The 25,729-nt window shown below is 38.2% G+C and overlaps 3 protein-coding genes across 3 annotated transcripts; 2 read left to right on the top strand and 1 right to left on the bottom strand.

Moving 5' to 3' along the window:
- Positions 1-576: 576 nt before the first annotated feature.
- On the bottom strand, positions 577-1,663 carry LOC109429061 (uncharacterized). Its single transcript, XM_019704896.3, has 2 exons — positions 896-1,663; positions 577-830 (listed from the first exon to the last, which is right to left on the bottom strand). The coding sequence occupies exons 1-2, from the start codon at positions 1,598-1,600 to the stop codon at positions 660-662; spliced, it is 876 nt and encodes a 291-aa protein (XP_019560441.3). The 5' UTR covers positions 1,601-1,663; the 3' UTR covers positions 577-659.
- A 10,483-nt stretch (positions 1,664-12,146) lies between these two features.
- On the top strand, positions 12,147-13,210 carry LOC109429059 (uncharacterized). Its single transcript, XM_019704895.3, has 2 exons — positions 12,147-12,868; positions 12,937-13,210. Exons 1-2 carry the CDS (start codon positions 12,212-12,214, stop codon positions 13,132-13,134), a joined length of 855 nt encoding a protein of 284 aa, XP_019560440.3. The 5' UTR covers positions 12,147-12,211; the 3' UTR covers positions 13,135-13,210.
- A 10,677-nt stretch (positions 13,211-23,887) lies between these two features.
- LOC109399259 (uncharacterized) lies at positions 23,888-24,869 on the top strand. The gene is made up of 2 exons (XM_019671697.3): positions 23,888-24,596; positions 24,666-24,869. Exons 1-2 carry the CDS (start codon positions 23,940-23,942, stop codon positions 24,858-24,860), a joined length of 852 nt encoding a protein of 283 aa, XP_019527242.3. The 5' UTR covers positions 23,888-23,939; the 3' UTR covers positions 24,861-24,869.
- The last annotated feature ends 860 nt before the right edge of the window (positions 24,870-25,729 follow it).

Genomic DNA, 25,729 nt, shown 5'->3' with positions numbered 1-25,729 from the left:
GCCGACGCCAAACTTCGCCGAAGTTTTGACTTCCAATTTTGATAGTATGATCAGAAGGCCGGTGCCAGAGGCACGTTATCCTCCATTTGGGAAATTTGTGCCATGTAATAGAATAAATGTGAACTACATAATACGATTCTTGGGAGGGTCTCTACTCGGATGATCTGAGACTTTTGCCATTATCACAGTCCTGCTAACACGGACTTGACATTCGGAATGTCCGAACTACCACTATCAGAAATATGTATTATCAAATGATGTGCTGGAAATTTTCGACTGAACATAATGTATTCTGGCATTCTCAGTCTAGAGAATCCTAACGATTATATTGGCATTGCCCGACGTTTCGACCCAATTTATTTGGTCTTTTTTAAGGGAAAAGCGATAGGCAGATTTTCATTTGAAAAAGGCCAAAAAATAGGCCGAAACGTCGGACAATGCCAATTTAATCATTTGGGTTCCCTAGACAGAGAAAGCCAGACCTTACTAGATAAAATAATACGTTTATAATAATAAAATAATGTGTTTATTTGCCATTCAAGATGTAGCACAAGGTTGTGTCTTAAACAGATCACCAAATTTCGAACATCGTTAGTCATCTTGCAGCAACGTTACCATGGTTCAAGTCTTCGTGATAACTCTGGCATCCGTCCACCAATTTACAGGCAGCTCTGGAAACTTTCCAGCACCTTGGCGACACGGTCCTTGACATCCAGCTCAACCAGCTTGGCGCAACGCTGCACACGGAATTGGATCAGGTACGTCTGGGGATAACGCATGCTGTCGACTACGTAGGAGTTGACCGGCATGTAGCTGATTCTCTGGAGGTACTGTTGGGTAGAATAATACAGGTAGTTAGATGATGAAAAGACCTTCCAACGTACAATAAACTTACAGTATTCAGACACTGGATAGACGGAGATCCGTACATCGGGGATGGGTTGTTCAGGACATCGGCAGCCGGAGTGTCGCAAACGTCCACAACCTTGAGGTAGTTCGAAGCACTGGTGAGCAGGTTGGTGTACATGGAAGCCATGTTGGATCCGATGTCAGAGAAGCGAACCAATTCGGCGGTGACGCAGTCGGTGATGCGGTCAATGGTGATCGGGGCAGTCGACAGCTTAGGGCCCCACTTGGTTGTGCAGGTGGCAACCTTGGCAGCGTTGGCGCAGGGTGGCGCACAGGAGTTGGTCATAGTCTGGACAGCTGCGTTGAGGGTAGTTTCGACCTGCTGAACACTGCTTTGGACATCGGTGAAGATCTGATTGGTGCTCCAGTCTTGGATTGGCTGAGGTGGGCTCATCATGGTTGGCAAATTCTGGATGGTTTGGCTGAGAGTGCTCAAATCGATCGTGGTGTAGTTCTGGAAACGGGTGTAGTACGTCTGGTACAAGGCTGCCAAGGACTGGGTGAATTGGGTGTATGCTGTCGCAACGGATTGATCGGCAGCGTTGATGGTGCTGTTCAGTTGCTGAATCGCTGTGTTCACACTGGCCTTGGAAGTGTTGATGGCATTAGTCACGGTAGTGCCAAGGGTAGACTGGGCGTGGATGGAGCCTGCAAGGCAGACAGCCCCTACAAGAACGAGGAAAAACTTCATGATGGCTAAGGTGCAACGAGGATAGAACACCAACGCTTTGAAACTAACTGATGATTGAATTAGGATGGCGGTGAAGCTTTTATACCTGGACATGGAATGCTTTCGTCTAAATGGAAGCATTGTTTGAGCGGGTGAGCTACCGGCGTGAGTAATGGAAATTTCCGTTGGCGAGGGCTCGATGTGGATGCCATACTATTCTGAATACCTATGTATGAATACCAAGATTGTGTTTGGGATATTCGATACAGAACATTTCTTATGAACTTCAGTTGACCAAATAGTAAAAAAATGTCTACGTCAATCGTTTCAAAACTTATATGATAAAGCTAATAAAAAAAAAATAATATTTGAATTAAAATAACCGTTAAGTTTAAATTCAGAACTAATGTTTTCGTGAATTTTCACTCGGTTTAAACTCGCAGAAAATAAGAATATTGCAGCAAATAAGGGAAAAGGGGGCTCGGAAAAAAAAACCACGCTTGTTCATGAAGGGGGTGTGTGGGGGTCCGTCATATATTCACGTGGACTTTTATGATAAGTATTAATAATGCACCTATTACACAGCGTAACATTTTTTGTCTCAAGAGCAAACCTATGTATCTCTGACAGATTTTGGGCCGCTGAATCTGAATCAGATTTGCTCCAGCACGTCACAATTTTGAGCTATACCTCAATTTATAGGGCAAAATATGCGATTTTGGGCTTTTTTGACTGCAAGCCATTAAGCATAAAAATATATTTTTTATGCAATCAAAGGATAAATTGGTCCATTAACATCTAAATTAATGACTCATGCAAAATATTTCGCTTTACCAAATCAAATTTAATAGATATGCTACGTCATTTATGGACGCTCCCATATGAGTTTATTATTATTAATATAATAGGGGGATTAGGGGCATAATGGACACCCGGGGCGAAATGGACACCCCTGTTTTTGCCGAAACCGTTGACTTTTATGTAAAACTTTCAATGCATAAGTGTAAAGGATCAAGCCATTGTTCTATTTTTCGAAAATACCATTTATATTCCTTTAAAATAACCAAAATATCATTGAAATTGAAGTATGTTTTTCATATGGTGGATTTCTTATAATTTCGAAGCAGCAGTAAATAAAGTATTACGAGTGATTGAGTGTGTCCACCATACAAACAAGTGAATTTTAAGCTTATCTACATATATACGTAGATTTAGTAATGGATGAAGTATTATATTTTTGATCAGAACACACTGAAAATAGCAATTTCAATGTTGTAGTCTATTCGGGGCGAAACGAACACTGGCAATTATGAATGGATGTACACGCGTTGCATACTGTTAGGCGTTTTAGAGGGTTAGAAAAAATTCAATCCGATTTTTTTAGCCCAAAATTTGTTTAATTAACTTTTAAGTTATGTAAACTCGCCTAAGATGGAGTATTATATCTGTGGTATTAATCTCCGTTGGCAAATTACTTAACTGGTCGATATTCTCAAAGATACAGCAAAAAATATGCAGGGGTGTCCATTATGCCCCGATGGGTGTCCATTTCGCCCCGTACCTTTGCTGCCAGCCCCAAAAAACACACGGTTTTCAATTCATTATTTCTTCACAATCATGACATTCCACCAGCTGTAAATGATTGAAATACGTAGGAAACAAATTAAAGTAGTAAGCCAACTGATAATATGTTAAGTTTTTGTCTGTTATACAGGCCTAACATACTCATTTGCTTAGGGTGTCCATTATGCCCCTAATACCCCTATAATATATAATAATTATTTATTGTGCTTTATTATACTAGTTGTTTTAAATTGGAGGCGGTTTTTTTTTCAAAAGAAAAATAATGGTATTTTAAAATGTCTTCAGGCAAACTTTCGAAAATTTATTAATAATTCGAATAGTTTCAGCCATGGGTCAGCTGGGACAGTAGTCCAGGGGCTTGAAACAACTAACCCCCTCCCCCTTCCTTCTGCGTATCAGCCGTGTAGTTGCCGGCACGACGGAGTTGTTCCGGGGGTAAAAGTCCACTAAAGAGGGAATTCCAACCCAAGGTGTCAGGCGACCCGTGCTGATGGATAAATGGTTGAGGGGGTTTAAAAGATACTCGTTCTTTAACGAAGCCTAAAGCGTAGGTAGATCACCTTTTTGTGTTGCGTTACGGTGAATTGAACCCTAAGACCTTCTGTCCTACAGCCATTAAAGAACATATATGAATTTAATCTGTAATAAGCCTTTCCAATTGAATCAAAATCACGTTTCCAGCAATTTGTGATATCAGAGTTCATTTCTATGATTTTGGGACCTATGCATCACCCTTTTTTTTCTATGAGCAAGCAGTACTTTTTAGTTGGCCTCTTGTTAGTGAAGATATGTCACGTTCAAATATAAAAAAGAGAAGAACAATGATCCAACTCATCAGCAGGGATGGAAAAAGTCGCGGAGTTACATGGAAAAACTGTCATGACATTTTTCTATTTCCACTACTTTCAGTGTAAATTTCTGTTTGTACGGATCACCAGTCCATAACGCTGATTAGTTATGGATAATCGATGATGTTATCGATTAACATTTTCGACTAAGTGCAGTGAAATTAGCAAATAATGAAAAGACATTTTTATGACATGTCCCATCCCTGCTCACCAGATAATCATATTTAGCTGGTTTTCTATTTTTGTCTTTGGCTGCTGCATTCAATAGGCTAAGGATGCCCTCCAAACCATATCGAATGTTCACTAGTTCACACCACTTGCTGAATTTCCGAAGTCGTCGAACGAAGGATAAACCGGAAAAATAGAGAGATTTACTGGGCACTGTTTACTTTTTGCGCGTTTACTTTTTCCCTTTTTCGTACACCAAAGTGTACTGAAAGGCTTTATGTTAACTCAAAAAACGAAAATGGTCCGGATCGGTCAAAGCGTTAAATTTCAGTGATCCGGTAGAACAGCGGAGTAATTTCAGTGATCCGGTAGAACTGGCCGTAAATAAAAGTGAACCAAGCCCTATCGTGCAACACATCAAACTGCAGCGATTTTTGTAACCTTTAGTATAGTTGGCGAATTTTGAATTTGAATTTTGAATTTTGCAGAAATCAACACTGGAGACCACAAATTCCACGGCGCCGACCCAAAATTCAAGATGGTAGCCTAATATTCAAGAAGGCGGCTGCAAATTCCAGATGTCGTCTGTTTAACAGAGTTTTAGGCTCTAAAATTATGCAATATAGGTCTCATTGGTATGTGTAAGAAGTCTGGACTCCAAAAGGCGACCAGAACATCCAACATGGCTATCTAAAATTCAAGATGGCCGTCTAAAATCCAAAATGGCGGCTCCATATCCAAGACGGTAGCTGTGTAATGGTGTTTATGCTCTAAAACCATGCAATTTGGGTATATTTGGTATGAGGAAAATGACCGAAGTTCAAAAATGCAACCATAACATCTAAGATGGCGTCTCGAAATTCAAGATGGTGGCTGTTCAATGGAGATTTAGGCTCTAAAATAATGAAACATAGGTATATTGGGTGTATGAGTATATGTCCGGAGTCCTTCAATGTCGGCCACAAGATGGCGACAGGTTGATGGACTTTTAGGCTCTAAAACCATTCAATATGGTTATATCAGTTATTGGGAAGAAGTCTTGAGTCCAAAAATGACGACATGAATTTCCAAGATGGCGAACTTAAATCCAAAATGATGGCTCAAAATTCAAGATTGTGACTTTCTTTTAAGAGTTTAACCCATATCCGCCCAGCGTCCTATTTATAGGACAGATGCCCCGAAGCCCGAACGCCCAGCGTCCTATAAATTATTATTATTATTATTATTATTTATTTTAACTTTAAATTTTGAAAGAGGGAAAACCCCCTTTGAGTGATTTAAAATGCGTCCTATAAATAGGACAGTCCTTTTGATGTCAATATCTCCAAAATAACGCAACATTTTAGAATGCTTTCTTCAGAGAAGATGTTCTCCCCACCCATACCTTGCTCATAGTGGACAATATAGTTCGTGACTGGTTCACTAGGTGGCGTAAACGATGCTGCAAAGAATACATATTGTCACGATCTAAGAGCTTCATTTTCAATGCGGAAAACAAAAGATTTCCCTGGAATCTTGACAATGGTTAATAATTTAAAGTTCATTTCTTCGGCAGAGTTGTTAATCAGTAGTTTGATCTATAATACCATGCAATATGAGTATCTATCGATCGGGCTTGATAAGTAGAAGTCAAAAATCGATATTAAACGCCATTTTGAAATCCAAGATGGCGGACCATATTCAAGATGGCGGCCACGGAATGAGCTATGACACCATGCAATATGGGTATCAATCGATCGGGCTTGTTGAGTAGAAGTAAAAAATCGATATTTGACCCTATTTCAAAATCCAAGATGGCGGACCATATCCAAGATGACGGCCATGGAATGGTAGTTTGAGCTATAATACCATACAATGTGGGTATCAATCGATCGGGCTTGATAAGTAGAAGTCAAAAATCGATATTTAACGCCATTTTGAAATTCAAGATGGCAGACTACATAAGATGGCAGCCACGGAATGCCAGTACGGTAAAGGATACGGCAGTGATTATGGTAAAGGATAGGGTAGATGGATAGGGTAGGTTGGAATAGAGGGCAAAGAAGACAGTAAGGTAGAGGCTAGAGAGTAGGGTGAGGAATTAAGATGGGATTAGATGAACTGAGGTTTTTTTTTCGACATACCTTCAGGAATTCTTCTCAGGATTTCTTCAGGCATTCCTTCGAGGATCTTCACAGATTTATTCCAAGGATTCCTTCAGATATTGCTTCGGAGATTGCTGTACGGATTGCTCCGAAGTTCTCTTCAGGGATTTTTGCAGGGGCTACTTTGGGAAATCCTAAAAGGATTCTTTTAGTTATTCTTTTCTGCATTCCTTTAGAGATTTGTGCTGGAATTCCTTTAGAGATTCCTTTCAGGATTCCTGCTGTGATTCCTTAAGGGATTCCTCCCGTAAAAAATATGAAAAAAATATATTTCTTCCAAGATTTTTTTTCAGGCAATCCTAAATCATAGAGACATCTTCTATGGTTTTTGCAGGAATACCTGCTTAGCTTCTGGCCGGCATGACTGTCCTGTGCTTAGATCTCTCTAAGGATTCCATCAGGTATTCTTCACGGAATTCCTTCAGGAATAACTTCAGGGATTTCTGCCAAAGTTATTTTAGAAAGCCCTGAAAGGATTCTTTCAGAAATTTTAACCAGCATTTTTTCATAGATTTCCGCTGAAATACATCATAGATTCATTTTAGTACTTTCCGAACACTTTGAAAAACGTATTCAGAGAATCCTAATGGAATTCGTTCTACGAATCAGGATCTTCAGGATTTATACAGCAGTTTATCTCGCGATTTCTTCTATGATTATTTCAGGGATTCCTACCAAGCTTTTAGTTCAGATTCCTTCAGAATTCTTCTAGATATGCTTCTTAGAATTCCTACAGTAAATCCTCCCAGGATTCCTTCAGGGGTTTCTACCTGGAATGTTCTTCCCCCAGCGTTATGTTTTTCAGACTTTAGTACCTAGTTCTAAATTGCAATTGGTAGATCGAATAAAATTGAATTTTTGGGTGGTTTATCACTTTTCATGTACTTTACTATTACTTTAGAGCTTTTAGTAGAACTTGTTACTTCAAACTCTAGTTTAATTTAAAAACACTTCATTAATACTTCACTTTTGCAAAAGAAAATAAAAAATGAATAACTCTTTTAAAGAAAAACTAGAAAGGACGAGCAAATTCCTTTTAATTCTACTACTGTGCTTATCTTCGGACAGACTGTCGAGCACTTGACACTGAAGAAGTCTGTAAGTCACAGACAAAATAGGCCTATCTGTCCGAAGATAAGCACAGTAGTAGAATTAAAAGGAATTTGCTCGTCCTTTCTAGTTTTTCTTTAAAAGAGTTATTCATTTTTTATTTTCTTTTGCAAAAGTGAAGTATTAATGAAGTGTTTTTAAATTAAACTAGAGTTTGAAAAAACTTTTCATGTAGCCGAAAGACACATTATCTTTTCGATGTAACTTTGATAGTGTCCAGAATAACACCATAAAACCCACATATTGTTCACGAATAAAAAGTCATGGAGTAGTACAAACACAAATGAAGAAGCCGTGTAGAGTGGTTGAAATTTTATATCAAAACATGGAATGATGATGAACCTGAGCGTGTTAGAATACTTGTAAGTACGAGACACATTCAAAGGACAAATTAAAAGGAACAGTACTCAACACGATTTTCCTTTTAAAACATGTAAAGTTTCTGAAAAGTTTACGTATGGTGAATACGTAAAGAGAATTTGTGGGGTTATTGAAGGATAAACTCAATAAGTTTATAAGAAATCATTATCTGTGTAAAATCTAACTTCTACAGTATTTTAACGTTTGGTTATGCTACACATAATGAGCACTTTTTATTTGATTTCTTAAAAAAAATAAGGCATTATAGACTGTTTCAGAAATTATAAATACACTAACGATTAACTGGCATTTCAATTTGAACATAATATCCCTAGCTATTATAGTAAACATGCTGACGAAGCAAATAATACCAATTTTGTTGATTTTTTCTGACAAATGTTAAAAAATAGGGCTCTATAAACTAGATGATTAAAATTTGCACAAAGTGCTCAAAAAATATAGCATAGTAGAAAAGAAAAAAATCTCACAGATAAAATATTTAATTTTCAAACACAATAAAAATGGCTGTATCGATAATAAAAGATATTTTTCGATTGGTAAGAGCAATTTGTACTGGAATATTTGATCAAGAACCACCATTACGGGCCTTCTAAGTACATTTTTTTTGTTTCAAATTTCTCAACAACACCAGTAGCAACAAACGTTAAGAAAACGAAAGTTTTAATTACTGCTTACTGCATTTGTTTTTATGGTATGACAAGCGTTGCCATCTGAAGGATCGAATGAGCTAAAAAAATAAGTTTGTTTAGATTAAATGCGTTCAGAAAAGCTAAGAAACTGTGTGGTAGTTCTTATGTTCCGTAGAAAACCATAAAAAATAAGAAACTTGATCTCCGAAAAAATGTTGTGGAAATGCCTTTATCGATTTTTCCCAAATTTTGATCAAGGCATTCCTTAGACAACTTGTTGAGAAAGCGAATGTGATAAAAATTTAGATAATTTTTGGTATTTAGTGATAAATAATGTTGAAAGAAATCATTAAATAACACCTTTGTGCAAATGCAAATTTGAAAAATTAAGTTATTTGTTAGAGAACTCGACTGTTCTTTAAAATATTAAGACAATTGGCTTCTTTAACGGTGTTGAGATAATTCCATATTCTGAATCTACATGCGAAACTGAGCCGAAATCCAAATTTTCATGAATTTTGGTGCCCTGGAAGCTATTTAAAAATCAATTTGAAGTTTGTATGGAAGCGATTTGTCGAATCACCCCTCGTCGCATTTTGTACTGGGTGGAGCTGTCAAACAGTTACCCAGCTGTCAAGCTGTCAAAAGGTGATTTCAAAAAATCTCTTTGAAATTGATTTTAGGTACCAAAATAAAGTTCTAAAAATCTGAAAAAAATCATAGTGGCTCAGAAAAAGGTGCTCTTTCGTATAAAATCAAAAAAATCGATACATTTTTCTTAATTTAAAAACCCAATTGAAAGGAAAGATGAAAATATGGAGTACTATATGCTATGCTCTGAAACAAGTTGGTAAAAACCATTAGAACAGTTCATTTAATTGAATAAACAAAGTGTATTTTTAATTTCTGAAACAGTCTATACAAATATTTATTTCACTGTTTGTCCCACCACTCTTTGGTTGGTCGAGGGGGGGATAAAAATAATGAAGTATTTAATTTAGAAAATATTAAAAACTCATCGGATTTGTTAAAGAATTTTGAGCAAGACGCAAAGTTTTGATAAATATTTTTTTATCTGCCCCTCAAAATGCAAAATCCATCCAAACATTTTTGAGGAGGGGGTAAACTAAAAGTCAAAATTAAATTTGCATCAGCCTAATTTGAGAAATGTTGAACACTGCAACACTGAAATTATATGGACCATGCATTGCATACTTTCAGGCGTCTATCGGGTTATATTTTTGCCCCAATTTATAAGTCCTTTTTCTATTCTTTATGAGTGGTTATCATCTCTCTCACTTGTTTAGAGCTGCATTGTATCAATACGGATCAGAATATAACAATAGCGTAGAAGTTGTACTGAAATAGAACTCGAGAAAATTATCAGATATTGAGGACCTACAATGAAGATTTTTTTGGAACTACACCATAGACTTCCAATTCTTTCATCAAATCATGCTTATTTTATTGGAACTTGACCTTTGATAACAAATTTATTGAAAGATTCAAATTGTGAGACACCTTGGGCGTTAACGGGTTAAGGCTCAAACATCAAAAGACAGATAAAGTGTATAATTTCTGGTGCCAATAGAGTAAGGTGGGGCAAAAGTTCGACCCTAGTTGAAAATTCAACCTATTTCAAAAAATCGCAGCAGATAAAAATAAATAAATACCGTGTGGTGATTCTACCATCCATGAGCTAAAATTTTGCTGAACAAAGTTACGCCAAATGTCTTTTCAATTTTGAGTTACAACACTTTTTGTATGTGTGTGTTTTATTCGAACTCTTGCCCCACCACTGGGGCAAAAGTTCGAATCTAGTGTTTGTGGAATTTCGCCAACCGTAGCACACTATTTTGACACTTTGGTAATAGGAATACCTGAAACCACTTAATATTTGATGTTAGAACTGGAATACACTTTAAAATTCGATCTGGATTTTACCCAAATCAGGGTTAAATTTACTACACCAAAAATTAGTAGTTTTCCGCCAAATTCAGATGAAACAATTTTTTTTTTAAACTTTAATCAAATTTTCTCAATCATTCCATTACTCTTAGAGATAATATGTACATTTTGCAGAATTTTAGGTTTATGTATACCTAAAGTTGCCACATGACTCGAACTTTTGCCCCACAATTCGAACTTTTGCCCCACTATGTGTAAAATATGATTTCCAATTTTTTTTTTTGCAAAAAGTTATACATGCTAAAGCATCTTCAAAATATACCTAGTTACACCCCGAAATAAAATATCGAACTCGATTTCATTACAATTCCATTCCATGCGTTGGAAAGACCATCGGATGTTACAATTTTTTTTATCAAAAACCAACCAACTTTTCGAAATATTGATCAATTTTCATAATTTTTGGAGTGAAAGACTCTTTTTCAAAAAGGGGTCGAACAACCTTGACACCCAAAAGAAATAATTAGAATTGAGCTCAAAAACTTCAAAAGAAACTCTTGCCCCAATCGAACTTTTGCCCCACTTTACTCTAAATGGTTTTTTGTTAAACGGCCTAAATGGTTTTTTGTTAAACGTATGAAAAAGCGATATTCAACAACATGTCACTTAAGTTTTGTTTGGATGGTTTTTTTGAAGGCACGAGAAAGGCGCATCCATGTAATTTTGAGGAAAATAATTTATAAGTGTATTCAACTCCCCTAAACTCTTTTACTTTAATAGAACGATTGGGGGAAAATATGTTAATTGTTGCAATTCAATACAAAAGAAACAAGGACATCTGAAAGGTGAGGTAAAAGGTTTTTTTTTTTAATTTTTATTTCTGTGTATTTTAACTTAAATGCTAATTCTACACTCAGGTAAAAGGTGATTTTGAGATATAGAACAGTCCTCACTTCCAGACAAAAATATAAAAGTTTTAATTGTCCAGAAGATAAGAAGTACAAAAATTTTCAATCTATACCCCGTCTTAAGGCGGGATTGGGTATTAGAGGGTTCATAAATAGTTCCAGTCATATGGAAAATTGTTTTAGGGCAAAAAAAAATAAGAACATATTTTCGGATTTTTCTCATTCGCACAGCACCAAAACTATCAACTTTATTCAAAAGAACACTTCGATACTTCTCCAAATAATCTCTAGAACTCTGTTTTTGTTCAGAAATTTTCAGATTTTTTTTCTGCTCTTTTCTCTTTAATGCTGCGGAATTGAGTTCTGGTAAATGCTTATCTGTTGCATGTTATAGAATCTTCAAACATATAAAAATTAAAGTAACTGCTAAAATATATAAACGACAAGTTCCGTGAAAAGTTCATAAACTAACTTGTCATTAGCTATTCTTAAATGAAAATGAAATAAAATAATAAGAATAGCACTGCTCTTTGTTCATCATTTTTGGAAAACCGCTCAACCTCCTCCATTGATTACCTTCAAACACTGAGGACAACAAGATAATTTCATTGTTCTTAATTTGTTTCGTCATGTTTCTATCGGCCATGAGTGGGATTCCCATTTCGTTAGTGTTTCTGTTTGAAAACAATCAAAATGTTTCTATTCGGATAACACGCCACATTTTTGAAAACAATCTGCCTGAAATGGTACATTGGAGATTATCGTTAAAAGCTGAACCATCAAGCATCCATCTGAACTTGCGTCATTCACATTCCACCGCCAAGAATTGTTCTACATGAAAGTTCTTCATTGTACCTCAGCTCGATATAAATACTCATGGCACTGCAGACCTTCGATATCATTCCCCATTCGGTGTTTCTAGTATCTCAACTGCAGATCAGCGAACGTAACAATGAAGCTTTGGTTGTCCGTAGTTTGTGTGCTGGGTTTCCTGAGCGGAAGCGTCTTCACGATGTACACGTCCATCTCCATCGGATCGCAAGGCTTGACCTCCATGTCGGCCAGCTTGAAAAGCATCGGAACCGTTATGAACTCTTTCTACAAGAACCTGAACAGTGCCCGCACTAAAATCATGCCGAAAATCGATTCCCTTTCGCTATACGTGAACACCACCTACAAAGCGTTGAACGATTCCTATGGAGCCACACAGCCCAACATGGTGAACATGATGTGGAACCTGGAGTGGTTCACCAGGCAGTTCTACTACGGTGAACAGCAGGTCAACTCGGCCATTGGAAACGATCTGTCCCATTTGAACAACGATCTCCAACAAACCATGGACCAGATGATGCAGTACTACAACAACCTGCTCAACTCGTACGCCTATCAACAAAATGCGGAAACCTGTGTGACACAGATGGCTGATCAGGCCTCTAGCGTACCCACCCAGCTGACCAAGTTCGGAACCTGCCTGCAGACTGAGGTTGATACTGTTCCCACTGTGGTTGCTCCTGTGCAGGAAATCCTGACTACGGCAAAGAGTGATTTGACTTCAATGAACAAACAACTGAAGATCTGCGCTACCACTTCCGCTAACTGCATCAACGAGGTAACATTTTTATAGTCTTCAAATTTTCATGACCAATTAACAGATAAACGTTTCTCAACTGATTTTAGTACTTCAACAACATCTACCAGGAGCTTAGCAACATCAACTATATGCTGTCCATGGCAGCTAACCTGCTCCAGTACTACCAGTACGACGCCATGAATCGCAACCAGCTGTGCGGAGAGTTGATCAAGCAAAATGTGCAGGATATCACCATGAACTTGTCGATGAAGTTCAGCCAATGCATGTATCCACCATACGTCTAAAAAGTTTGAATATTCATATTTTGTTATTGAGTCAAACCAAACCGAAATAAATGCACAATATTGTCTGAAATTCAAAGACTTGGTCAAACTTTCCAAATTCCAAATCTTCTTAAAGGGATCTGATCATAAAACAAATAATTCTTTCCCTATCAATCAATATCACCAACAAATTCATCACTATGTCTGCCTCTGTCTCTACCCGCAAACATGTATTTCGTCCTGGTCGAGTTTATTTTCCAGCTAATCCTTGCTGTCTTCCTCTTCAGAGAGCAGGTCATAATGCTTCCTCCACTGCCATACGATCCGATGCCGATGTTCAGTTAAATTCATTTCAGAATCAACCGCTTTTAATGAGTGGCCTCAATAGCGTATCTGCTACGAGATTCCACGAAAGCGGTAACAAGACTCCCCCTTGGGACTGGGAGCATCCACAAACACTCAGTTTCCTAATCGCCGCTCGATGCAATATCGAGAAGAGATTTCGGTTTTTGAGCATTTTATGAATCCAGTTGGAAATCATTAGAGATATACCATGACCCCGTGCGGCTTCCAATATGGCATCGAAAGGCACGTTGTCAAAGGCACCCTCGATATCTAAGAAAACACCCGAAGCGAATGCCTTCTCGATATCGTAAACAACCTTGTGTAAAAGAGTCACAGCGGACTGACCAGATTGGTAGGCATGTTGATTCACATGAAGAGGCACGTTAGGGAGATGAACATCATGGATGTGATGATCCACAATGCGTTCTAAGCATTTCAGAAGAGAAGAGGTCAAAATGATAGGCCTGAAACACTTTGGTTCATTATACGACGCACGACCCACTTATGGAACAAACTTTACAGTAATATCCCGCCAAGATTTTTAAATAGCAAAACTGCAAATCTATTTAGTGCCACTCAACCGATTCTATAGTTACAATACACCGTGTCGGAGCCAAAGAATCAAAACTACAAGTAAAGACATCAGGTTCATCCGAAAATGTTATAGGGAATCGCGCTACTTGGGCGGTGGCTTCTATTTTCGTCTGTTTTCCGCTATAACTCAGTCAAATATGAACCAATTGACACAATTTTTGTAATGCGATGTGATAGGTATAGTATCTACCCGTGTACAACATTTCAAGTCAACTGGTTCAAAATTGACTGAGTTATAGTGGAAAACAGACGAATATAGAAGCCACCGCCCAAGTGGCGCGATACCCTATCCAAAGTTTCGAAAAAGTGTGTGCTGAATAAGCATTTCAGAAATTGCTCATCAGAGGAAATCAGATTGCCATTTGGCAAACGAAGTTCGTTCAATAGAAAATCCTTAGACTTCGCAAGGATTTTATTTAACCGACTGACTTCACTCAAACTATGGAATCATTTGTACGAAGGTTTTTCCAGCTGGATCGTTGAGCAGACCGGAGAGTTTTCTTGTAGGCCCTGCGAGCCGACCTGAAAGCCTCCGAATCAGCCGAACGTCGGCTGTTCCAGTTCTTTCTGCACTGTTTCCTGAACTTCACCAGATCAGAGTTGCACCAAGGGGTACCTCATATGGTCTTCACAGACCGTATAGGGCAAGCTTTTTCAAAAGCTTCCATTATGAAGGTCGCAAAGATGTTCATAATGCTACTCACATGAGTTGCATAATGAACTTTATGCAACTATTTTTCATTATGCAACTCATTTCAGTTGCATAATGAACCAGTTCGGATAAATTGGCCATTATGATACTGAAATAAGTTATATAAAATAGAAATTATGATACTGAATTGCATAAAACTCTTTGCGATCCATAGCACAAAAAATAACAACAGCAAACCAGATCGGTATCGGTTGGAAAACTCCGAGGATACACAGAATAACTGTGAAAATCGCATAATGCAAATCCATATAGGGTGATTATCGGCAGGTTTGTTCTCTTCGTCATGAGGGGTTTTCGTCAGCAAAATTGCCTGAAACTTGGCCATATAGTTCAGCTTAGTTGGGAAGGATTTGAGACCAACTCTGAGTTCAATAGATTCCAAAAAAACCCCAAAGACGAAGAGAACAAAACGGCCGAGAATAGGTAATTTCCCCTAGGTGAAAATTTAAACAAATCAACAACATTTAGTTTAGTTTATGGACAGCGCCTATGAGTGGTCGTTAGGAACATAATAACTATTGCATATATTTTTGTTTGGTTGCACTTCCCCTACTCCCAGAGAACCGTATTTTGTTTTGTTTCATTTCAGAGAGCGGGTAAAGGCGCTTAAGCCTACACAGGTAACCAATAAGCAGTTAAAAAGGCATTAAGGCTCAAATGAGAATCACATATTATTCAAAACTGAAAAAGCACTTTTCTCCAAAACGACGAAGAAGCGAAAAAAAACCAGCGTGTCCGATTGTCATAATTGACTAAATAAACAATCAGACATTCTTATTTTATTCGATTTGTGGATCATTTAGGGAAAAAGTGCTTTTCTAGTTCTGGAACATTTGCCGTTCTCAATTGAACCTTAATTCGGCACTACATGTGCCTTAACAGCAGGTCATTAAATGCTAATCTACCGTATATGGGTCATTCCGCGCCAAGTGACCGACCGCTTGCAATCGACCATCACGGATTTGAACCAAATTTGGCTGAAACATTTGTTTAGATGGAAAAAGGAAAAAATCCAAATTTTGGTGCCGATCGGATCACCCCTCGGCCCGTGGCAGCACCCCTCGTTTTGTCCGATATGAAAATTATACTCTCTTTCTTTTATTTTTATCATTGAAACGATTGCACATACACATTTCCGACCTTCGGCTTTTTTGAAGGAAATCGTTCAGGGAATCCATAAAAAATATAATTTTTTTTGATACAGTGTTGCCAGATATCATATTTTTCAATTTTGCCAGTTTACCTTTTTTATTGTACCATGAAACCTAACCTTCAAGTGTTTGACAATGTACAGGTTATTCTGAAAAATCGCACCATGTGGATTGCAAGATGTGTAAGCAAGATAAAACGATACACATCTTCTCTAACGACCTTGTTGTTGACCTTTTCTTCACAGACAAACAGACGTAACACCTAGAACAATTTTCGTGAAAATCCATCGCCTAATTCACACTACCATCACCTGGTGGAAATGTTTCACGATACACTGCATTGTGCAATATCGTCAACAGAAGGCACTAGTGTGAAACGTCAAACGATGCGCACATTTCTGATTGTGAAAGCTACAACTATGAAGCTTTAAAAAAATCGGTAAAACCGTGGTCGATGGAAATTTTGCCAATGTTACGCCTGTTTGTCTGTGTTTTCTTGTTCATGGTCCTATCTGACAAAATGACCCGATAATGGACAGTTATAAGGCAATCCATGACGACTTTTCGCAATGGGGGTTACAGCCAAAACTGTAAACACAGTGTGAGTACAACTTAACAAAGTTTCGTCAAGTGTCGTCGGTGCTTAACAAATTCCTTTGTGTTCAACTGTCACCCCGATCATCGATTGTCAAAAATACATGGTAAACAAAAAAAATCAGCTGATCGCATCTGTCTCATGGATTGCCTTATTGTTAGTTCCCAAGTAACACACTTGTCACCGAAGAGTGACGGCGGCGCAGGTTTTTGTTGCGCATAAGTCACTGTGACTTACTTCTAACAAATAAACACTTACTTGCTAGAAGTAAGTCACAGTAACTTCTGCGCAACAAAAACCTGCGCCGCCGTGACTCTTCGGTGACAAGTGTGTTACTTGGGTTCGATAGTTAGCAATAAAAAAATACGTTTATTGCAAACGAATAGGATAAACTGTTAAAATATAAATTGTATCTATTGTGAAATTCTTTTCAATTGTCATTTTATTCAATGACTACAATGTTGTAGACGGAAGTGTTGCCACACATGTCATTTTTATTGTAAACATCTAATTTATACGAAAGCTTCCGTAAATAGATAACACCAAATGAAAACAAATGATTTATGTTTTTTTATACATATCGAGCATAATTGGCAACACTGCATGAGTATGAGCATCCCACCAATGCAAAGTTTTCGTAGCCAGCATAACAGCGGCTCAAGCGTAGGGCTCAAGCTGACGACCTATCTTTGAACACAGCAGCATAATTTTAATGCGGGGTAAGAAAACAAGAAGACCATAACAGCCCCCTGATAGATGGCAACACAATTTATGATTGTTACTCCGTGATTGGTCGCAGCGAACGATTGTCGCTTTAGTTTGTGTGTTTGCTTGTCAGCTACGACAGCAGCCACTTCGATCACTCACCAGCATTCTTCACCATTCGCCTTTCTTTCATTCGCTTGCGATCCAAACTGCGACGAACGGCAACGAATATCCATGTCAAGCAACTTGCGCATGGCTTCCCACTGGTGATGGGGTTGCGTGTTTGATTACGACAATTCGTTTGCTGCATCTTTCTCGATTCGATTCAGCAAAGAGGAGTGAATATGAATGGAGTGAGGCGAATATACCGATCCTTAATATGATACGATACATTGTCGATCTGGGAGTCACCTATAATTGATCGAACAATCGATTTGATTTACCGGAATCAACCTTCGCGTACAACCGATCTCTTTTCCATGCTAAAAAAGCCTAATAAAAGTAGTTACCATCCCTCTAGGGAGCAAACGTCACTAATCCATTTCACTCAGAAATTTTATTTCATTCATCGCCACGAAGAACAAACAAAAACTCATACCATATGCAATCACATCAAGAGACAACACAATACTCAGCACTGTTCTTCACTTCTCTGCCTGGGACAATAAAGGACATGATCTATTATTCTGCGATCCCCTCATAGGGGTGATGCATTCACAGTAAGGGTAAACGCAATACTAAGCATCCCCGCACCTATTGTTTGCGTTTCCACGGAATACTAGCATACTTGGCAACACTGCCGTAAAAATTAATCAAAAGATATTTTTACAGGGATTTTTATAAGGAGTTGAACCTTCGAATATAAAAAAAAAAATACTGAAAAGTTGAGTTACCAGTTGCGCGACGGTGCGTAGTTTCTAATATTATCTAATTCCAAAGGATATCATACTTCATGTTTTATCATATTCCATATTTTCAGGTTCAGCTTTTGAAATTAGCTGTGGGTCATTGAATGTAGTTAAATTGAAATGACATTTTCAGCACTGTTGCTTATAAATACATCCATCAAATGTTTTCCTGAGTATATTTTACGTCGATGTTGCCAAATGTACTAAACCCAAATGAAAAAAAAAATACTTTTGGCCTGTTAATTAGATTTTATACTATAGTTCTCATAAAATTAAGATTTCTACAATAAATATTACATTTGGCAGCACTTCAGATAATGTTAAAATATATGAAATTTGTTTAGAATTGATGATCTCAATAGATACATTTTTTAGTTCAACAGGTTATGCTAGTCCATTACGACAGACTCATAATAGATGAACTGGCAACACTGTCACATTTTTTTAATCCTTATTGTACTTGATATTGTTTAAATCAGCACAAAACGTCTTTATATGGCATCGAATAATGTTTTTTTTGCGAAATTTGTAAACTGCACCTGATTTTATATGATACATTATATGAAAAAAAATGAATATTTTTTCTTAAAAACGCTATATCTCAGGAACGACGCAAATTACCTTGGGGAGTTAAACTTTTTCGATCGGAAAACGTCTGATAAACACGATGGAATCAAAATTTTTAAAATCAAAATATATGGCTTGGGGCACGTTCTGAACTGCCGTTGATGTTTTCTTTGCTGAATTCGACCAAATAAGATTCGATCTTCGGGTTGACGATGATGCTGAACCGCGCTTCAGGGTAAGCTATATATAATTAGAAGATGTGCCTTGGATTTTTGCCAAGCCCATAATAAAATCCTAGTCAACCAGTGCTCGTATAAGATGTTGAATAGGATGTTGAAGTAGAGGCGATATGCGTACATTTTACATGCGCCCAATGGCGGCATGCACGCATATGGTCTCCATTTTATCATACCTATATCCTGGGCTGGGAACAACTTGCCCAGCTAGAGATATTCGGACAATGCAGTGCGCGCGTGCTGCATTACATCCAGCGCGCGCGATTCTGGAACAGGGGGTGCCAAATGTGCTCTAGCTCGTTGGCAACGGTTTCTAAACTTTAACTTCGCATGATACGAGCTAAAACAATTTATGAAGGTGGAAATTCCGAACATTTGCCGAACAAAAAGAACATATTGGACATGATTGAATAAAACAAGTATCGTCGGTGTGTGAAGAACTTTAGAAATGGCTTTCACCGAAAATGGATTTTTTTAAAGTATATGTAAGAAACCCACCCTGATAAAAAAAATATCATAAAAATACGATAATTTTTATTGGTACAACACCATTTTTTTCGAAAATTATTCACCATTAAACGTATTATAATTTGCACAGCACACTCACCATCACCCTTATTGTTATAAGCCATTCGGCGAATGGTAATTGGCACTTTACAATAAAAAACGGTGGTCGTTATCTGTCGTTATGTATCTTAATCATAAAATTTTTAAGAAAATTTTCATACATTTTTCCGCGGAAAACTATAGACTGTATTGTGTTTTTATGAGACATTTTTAGGGCAATTTTCAAAAGAAAACAATACATCCTAATGTTTTTTCATTGATCTTACAATACAAATACAATTAATGGTGTCAAATGAAACGTTGTTATAATGAAAATTTAATAATATTTGTTGTTATTTGTAATCAGTTTTCGCTTTTATATTTCCCGCTAACATTAATATCCAGCATTCACAAGCATTAGCGGTCGTAAGAATGATATGCACATTTTATGATAAGAATCAAACACTCTGATGTCTGCCTGGTATGTATTGCTTGGCAGCTGTTGATAAGATCTATCATCAATCATTTCAAACAATGGCCAAATATCACAAGTCAGACCTTAGGTCATATGATCCATACCATAAATCGTTCACAATTCACTGAGATATCACCTCCCTGTTCGGTACGCGTGTGTCAACGGAAGTCAAAGTATGACTAGTTCTCAGTCTAGTGCTTCGTAAGTCTGCCGGTGTAAAAACTCTACTCTGCGGATCATCAATAGCAAGTTCTCTAATCAACACGTGAACAATAGGACTAGTACAAGTCATTGTAGTTTAGCGAATAACATTAGATAACCGAAACATCTAGTGTACTCAAATTTAAAACGAAAACCTCAACGAAAACTTATACAGAGTAGAACAACATGGTCCAAGCAACAAAAATATTTATTGTTATTTATTTGTTACGAATTATTTTTAATTGTAATTGAGAAATAAACTCTTTTTCAATAAAAAGTCCATGAGAATTTTCCAGGCACTTTTCCAACTGTATAAAAACAACTTAAATTAATTTTCACTGATATTAAGGACAAGGTATTTGGAGTACATTGCTCAAAATTTCTAGAGCACCGTTTTCTAGAACCGTTGAACGGATTTGGATTAAAATGCATCACGCTGTTGACAACCACTGAACAATTAGCGTGATGCATTTCCATCAAAATCTGTTCAACGGTTCTACAAAACGGTGCTCTAGAAATTTTGAGCTATGTACTCCAAATACCTTGTCCTTAAATTTGTATTAAATTATTAAAGAACAATTGAAAAACAATCGAATCAATTAGTCACTAACAAAACTAATGTTCACTTATATTGTACGAATTATGTGGGCTTGCTATCTATTGTAAAAAGTAACAATATATCTACTGTGTGTTTTCTTGTGAACAATAAAACCGTACATCGTGAAAATACGATAATAATATTTACCATGTAATGAATGGTAGTTTTTTATCCGGGTAACTTTAGAAGTGGAACATTTGATTCGCATTCAGATGCGCCTTAGAGCGCCCAAATCTCTGTTAAAATACACAGAACTCATATCGAGAAAAAAAACATCAGATCAGGCACTCTCCTTAAAAAGATGTAATCATTATGTCTAGTTATGGAAAACTTTGTATAATATATATAAAAGGCAAAGGTAAACGACACCATCTACATAATTATTTAAGATGAAAATGAGGAAGGTATTTTCCAGGAAATGGTAAACAAACAGGAAGGTAAACATTAGCTTATGTTAAAAATCACAATACTAAAGCAAAAAAAAACCCTAATTAATCCACCTAGCGGTGATGACGCCTTTCTCGTGCCTTCGAAAACACATTCAACACAACTCAAGTGACGTGTTGATGAATATCGCACTTTCATACGTTTAACAGAAATCCATTTCATGGCATCATCGTTTATCTGGTTTTTGATTTTTGAGCCTAAAACTCTTAAAAAACAGCCGCAATCTGGAATTTTTACCCGCCATTTAGGATTAATGTCCGGCAGGTTGGAAATTCTGGTCGCTATTTTTTAGAGTCCAGACTTTTTCCCCATACCAGATACATTGAATGGTTTTAGAGCACAAAACTCCATCAACCGCCATTTTAAATGTTGAGACGCCTTCTTGGATATTCTGGTAGCTATGTTTGAACTCCGGCTGTCTTCACCATACAAAATATACCCATATTGAACGGTTTTAGAGTCTAAACCTCCATTAAACAGCTGCCATCTAGATGTTTATGCTTTCATCTTGAATTTTGAGACGCCACCTTGAATATTTTGGTCGCCATCTTGGATATTTTATTCGACATTTTTGGACTCCAGACTTCGTCCCAATACCAGATATACCCATATTGCATGGTTTTAGAGCCTATGGGTATACATTTTTATCACCATTTATGATCCTCTATCACTTCTTAAAAAGCTTGCATTCATCCATCTGGAGTCACTGGAAGCGGATCCGGAATACTACCGGTTCTGATATGGTCTGATACCGTTTTCCTGCTAACCGTTCATCAGGTTACCGAAAATGCCGCTGTTTGATGTGTCGCATGAATGAGTTATGTTCAATTTTATATGTGGTCAATTCCGGTGGGACACCCAGAACCGGTTCCGGAACACTACTAGCTCAAGTATGGTCTGATACCTTTTTCGTGCTAACCGTTCATCAGGTTATCGAAAATGCCGCTGTTTGATGTGTCGCATGCATGGGTTTGGTTCACTTTTATATTTGGCCACTTTCGGCAGGACATCCGGAACCGGTTCCGGAACACTACCGGTTTAGATATGGTCTGATACTATTTTCCTGCTAACCGTCCATCAGGTTACCGAAAATGGTTATCTTTTATATTTGGCCACTTTCGGCGGGACACCCAGAACCGGTTCCGGAACACACTCTCTCTCTCTCTCTTCTTGGCGTAACGTCCTCACTGGGACAAAGCCTGCTTCTCAGCTTAGTATTCTATGTGCACTTCCACAGTTATTAACTGAGAGCTTCCTCTGCCAATGGCCATTTTGCATGTGTATATCGTGTGGCAGGCACGAAGATACTCTATGCCCAAGGAAGTCAAGGAAATTTCCTTTACGAAAAGATCCTGGACCGACCGGAAATCGAACCCGTCACCCTCAGCATGGTCATGCTGAATACCCGTGCGTTTACCGCCTCGGCTATATGGCCCCTGGGTTCCGGAACACTACCAGTTCAGATATGGTCTTATACTATTTTCCAGCTAACCGTTCATCAGGTTATCGAAAATGCCGCTGTTTGATGTGTCGCATGCATGGGTTTGGTTCTCTTTTATATTTGGCAACTTCCAGCGGGACATCCGGAACCGGTTCCAGAACACTACCGATTCTGATATGGTCTGAGACTATTTTCCTGCTTACCGTTCATCAGATTATCGAAAATGCCGTGGTTTGATGTGTCGCATGCATGGGTTTGGTTCTCTTTTATATTTGGCTACTTCCGGCGGGACATCCGGAACCGGTTCCGGAACACTACCGGTTCTAATATGGTCTGAGACTATTTTCCTGCTTACCATTCATCAGGTGATCGAAAATTCCGTGGTTTGATATGTCGCATACATGGGTTTGTTGCATTTTCATGTACGGTCCCTCCTAGGGGTACCGGTCCGGAACACCTAAATGGCCATGACTCCGGAACGGCTGGACCGATCCGAACCATTTTCAATAGGAAACAATGGGACTATATGCCACGTCGAATAAACTGTCGGTCATTAAAATCGGTTGAGGTTTACTGCCAAAAAGTGATGTGAGTTTTTTGTACACACACATACACACAGACATCACCTCAATTCGTCGAGCTGAGTCGATTGGTATATGTGACTCGACCCTCCGGGCCTTCTATCAAAAAGTCATTTTTGGAGTGAACATATAGCCTTTCCAGTACACTTAGTGTACGAGAAAGGCAAAACTAGTCACTATAAACGTGTTTTTCTTATAATACAATTATAAGTGTTGAATGGGGACTCAGACTGGGATCGAACCCATGACCATCCAGTTATGAAGTGAACGTGTAGCCACTACACCATGGGCCCCGGCCAGTGGAAGTGTTAACGTGTTTTTGTATCCAAATTAATACGGATATGAGTACGTTTGAATTATGCTTGGTAGCAAAAATCCACTACTGTAAAAAAAATTCCATCATATGTTTTCCGATTAGATCCACGAGGTTGGAACAGTTTTAACTTTTATTACAACAAGGAATTTCATTGTTTCATAGCCGGAATATTTTATGGAACCCCCTACTTATGACGTACGTAAGACTAAGCATTCTTTCAAACTGCCATCCTCCATCACCTGATACCGTACAAAAATATCCAGCAAGCTAAAATACACAAACTTCATTGTTTCTTCATGAATGTTTCACAGGCTATATAAATACTCTCCCTTTTCACCAGACGTTCGACAGTAGTTCCTATCAAGTGTGCCAACCGACTTCCTCTACAGCAGAACATCCAACCCCACGATGAAGCTTTATTTGGCGGTAGTTTGCATGCTAGGCTTCTTGAGCGAAGGAGTCTTCACGATGTACGCTTCCCTATCTATCGGATCGGAAGGACTAGATGTAATGGCCGCAAGTCTGAAAAGCATTGGACCCATCATGACTGCACACTACAGAAACCTTAACAACGCCCGCAACAAAATTATGCCAAAAGTCGACGGCCTCACGGAGTACGTCAACACCACCTACACAGTGTTGAACGCAACCTACGGTGAAACGCAACCCAACATGTTCGGCGTGATAAACAACGTTGATATGTTCACAAGGCAATTCTATTACGCCGAACAGATGGTGATCACAGCCATTGGTAACGACCTGTCCCGTTTGAACAGCGAACTCCAACAAACCATGGACCAGATCATGCAAAGCTACAGCTCTCTGCTCAACTCGTTATGGTATCAAGCAAATGCAGAATCTTGTACATTGCAATACACCAGTGTTACCACCAATCTGCCCAACCAGTTGACAAAGTTCGGAGCGTGTCTGCAGACGGAGGTGGATACCATCCCAACGGTTGTCCCTACTGTGCTGGAAATGTTCACTCTGATAAAGAATGACTTTATTTCCCTGATCAAACAGCTGAAGATTTGCGCTACTACGTCTACCAACTGCATCAATGAGGTAATTGTTCCTTCCCATAACTCATTCTGGCTTGTGTTGCTGAATTTAACACACCTCATTTAATTACAGTATTTCAATGACGCCCATTCGGAGCTCATGAGGATCAACATGGAACTGTCGCTGGTCTCCGATTTTCTGCATTTCTACCAGTACGAAGCTTTCATGGATCGCAATCAGTTTTGCGGAGAGCTGATCAAGTACAACGTCCAGGATATCACGGCAAACATCATGAGAGAGTTCGGGCAATGCGTGTATCCATGGTAAGCTCTACAATTGTTTATTTAGCACGTTGTGCGAAATTGAAATAAACATACGCAGTATTGAATGATTTGAATTTGTTTAAACTTTTATGCCACAAGCAGGTGTACCTTAAAACTCATTATTCTGCAATACAGCATTTCCCAGTACTCTGAATCAATAAATATTTACTTGGACACTTGTAGGGCTACAATCCGCTTTGTTGAATAAAGCATCATTCTCCACCTAACACGGTCCTGATCCAATAGTTCTCCGTCCCCTTGAAGTGCTCATGGATCCTCTTCAACCGTTCACAGCCATCTTATGCACTGCCTGCCATGAAGGGGCAGGTCTCTACCTGTTTTTTTTTTTTACTGAAATATTATCTTCGACTGTCGTCCTTCCGGCATCCTTGTGACGTGATCAGCCCAACACAGCCTGTCGTGTTTCATTAGCTTGACAATATCGTTTTCCTTAATACACTTCTAACCCCAGCAACAATTTGAAGGCAAATTGGTGTCGATGAGGTTGTGTGAACCGTCATGAAACCTTCTTCTTCTACTTCTATTTTCTCTTCTTGGCATTATTTTCCAACTGATAAGGCCGTTACAAATATTTATTTCACTTTTTGTCCCACCACTCTTTGGCTGGTCGAGGGGGGGGGGGGATAAAAATAATAAAACATTTAATCTGAAAAATATTAAAAACTCATCGGATTTGTTAAAGAATTTTTAGCAAGACTCAATATTTTGATAAATATTTTTTTATCTGCCCCCTCAAAATGCCATTTTGAGCAAAAAATTTTTGAAGGGGGGGGAGACAAAAAGTCAAAAATAAATTTGTGTCAGCCTAATGAACTGACGAAAAAAAAACAATTGCTACACAGCTCGATTATG

Source organism: Aedes albopictus, chromosome 2 (genome assembly GCF_035046485.1).
Source record: "Aedes albopictus strain Foshan chromosome 2, AalbF5, whole genome shotgun sequence".
NCBI classification, from domain to species: domain Eukaryota; kingdom Metazoa; phylum Arthropoda; class Insecta; order Diptera; family Culicidae; genus Aedes; species Aedes albopictus.
The sequence above is the reverse complement of the archived record's forward strand: the minus strand, read 5'-3'. Positions and strand labels throughout refer to the sequence as shown.

Coding starts and splice junctions, on each gene's coding strand:
- LOC109429061 (XM_019704896.3), bottom strand. CDS start 1,600: ATGAAGTTTTTCCTCGTTCTTGTAGGGGCTGTCTGCCTTGCAGGCTCC. Junction 831..895: donor CTATCCAGTGTCTGAATACT/GTAAGTTTATTG, acceptor TCTACCCAACAG/TACCTCCAGAGAATCAGCTA.
- LOC109429059 (XM_019704895.3), top strand. CDS start 12,212: ATGAAGCTTTGGTTGTCCGTAGTTTGTGTGCTGGGTTTCCTGAGCGGA. Junction 12,869..12,936: donor CCGCTAACTGCATCAACGAG/GTAACATTTTTA, acceptor AACTGATTTTAG/TACTTCAACAACATCTACCA.
- LOC109399259 (XM_019671697.3), top strand. CDS start 23,940: ATGAAGCTTTATTTGGCGGTAGTTTGCATGCTAGGCTTCTTGAGCGAA. Junction 24,597..24,665: donor CTACCAACTGCATCAATGAG/GTAATTGTTCCT, acceptor ATTTAATTACAG/TATTTCAATGACGCCCATTC.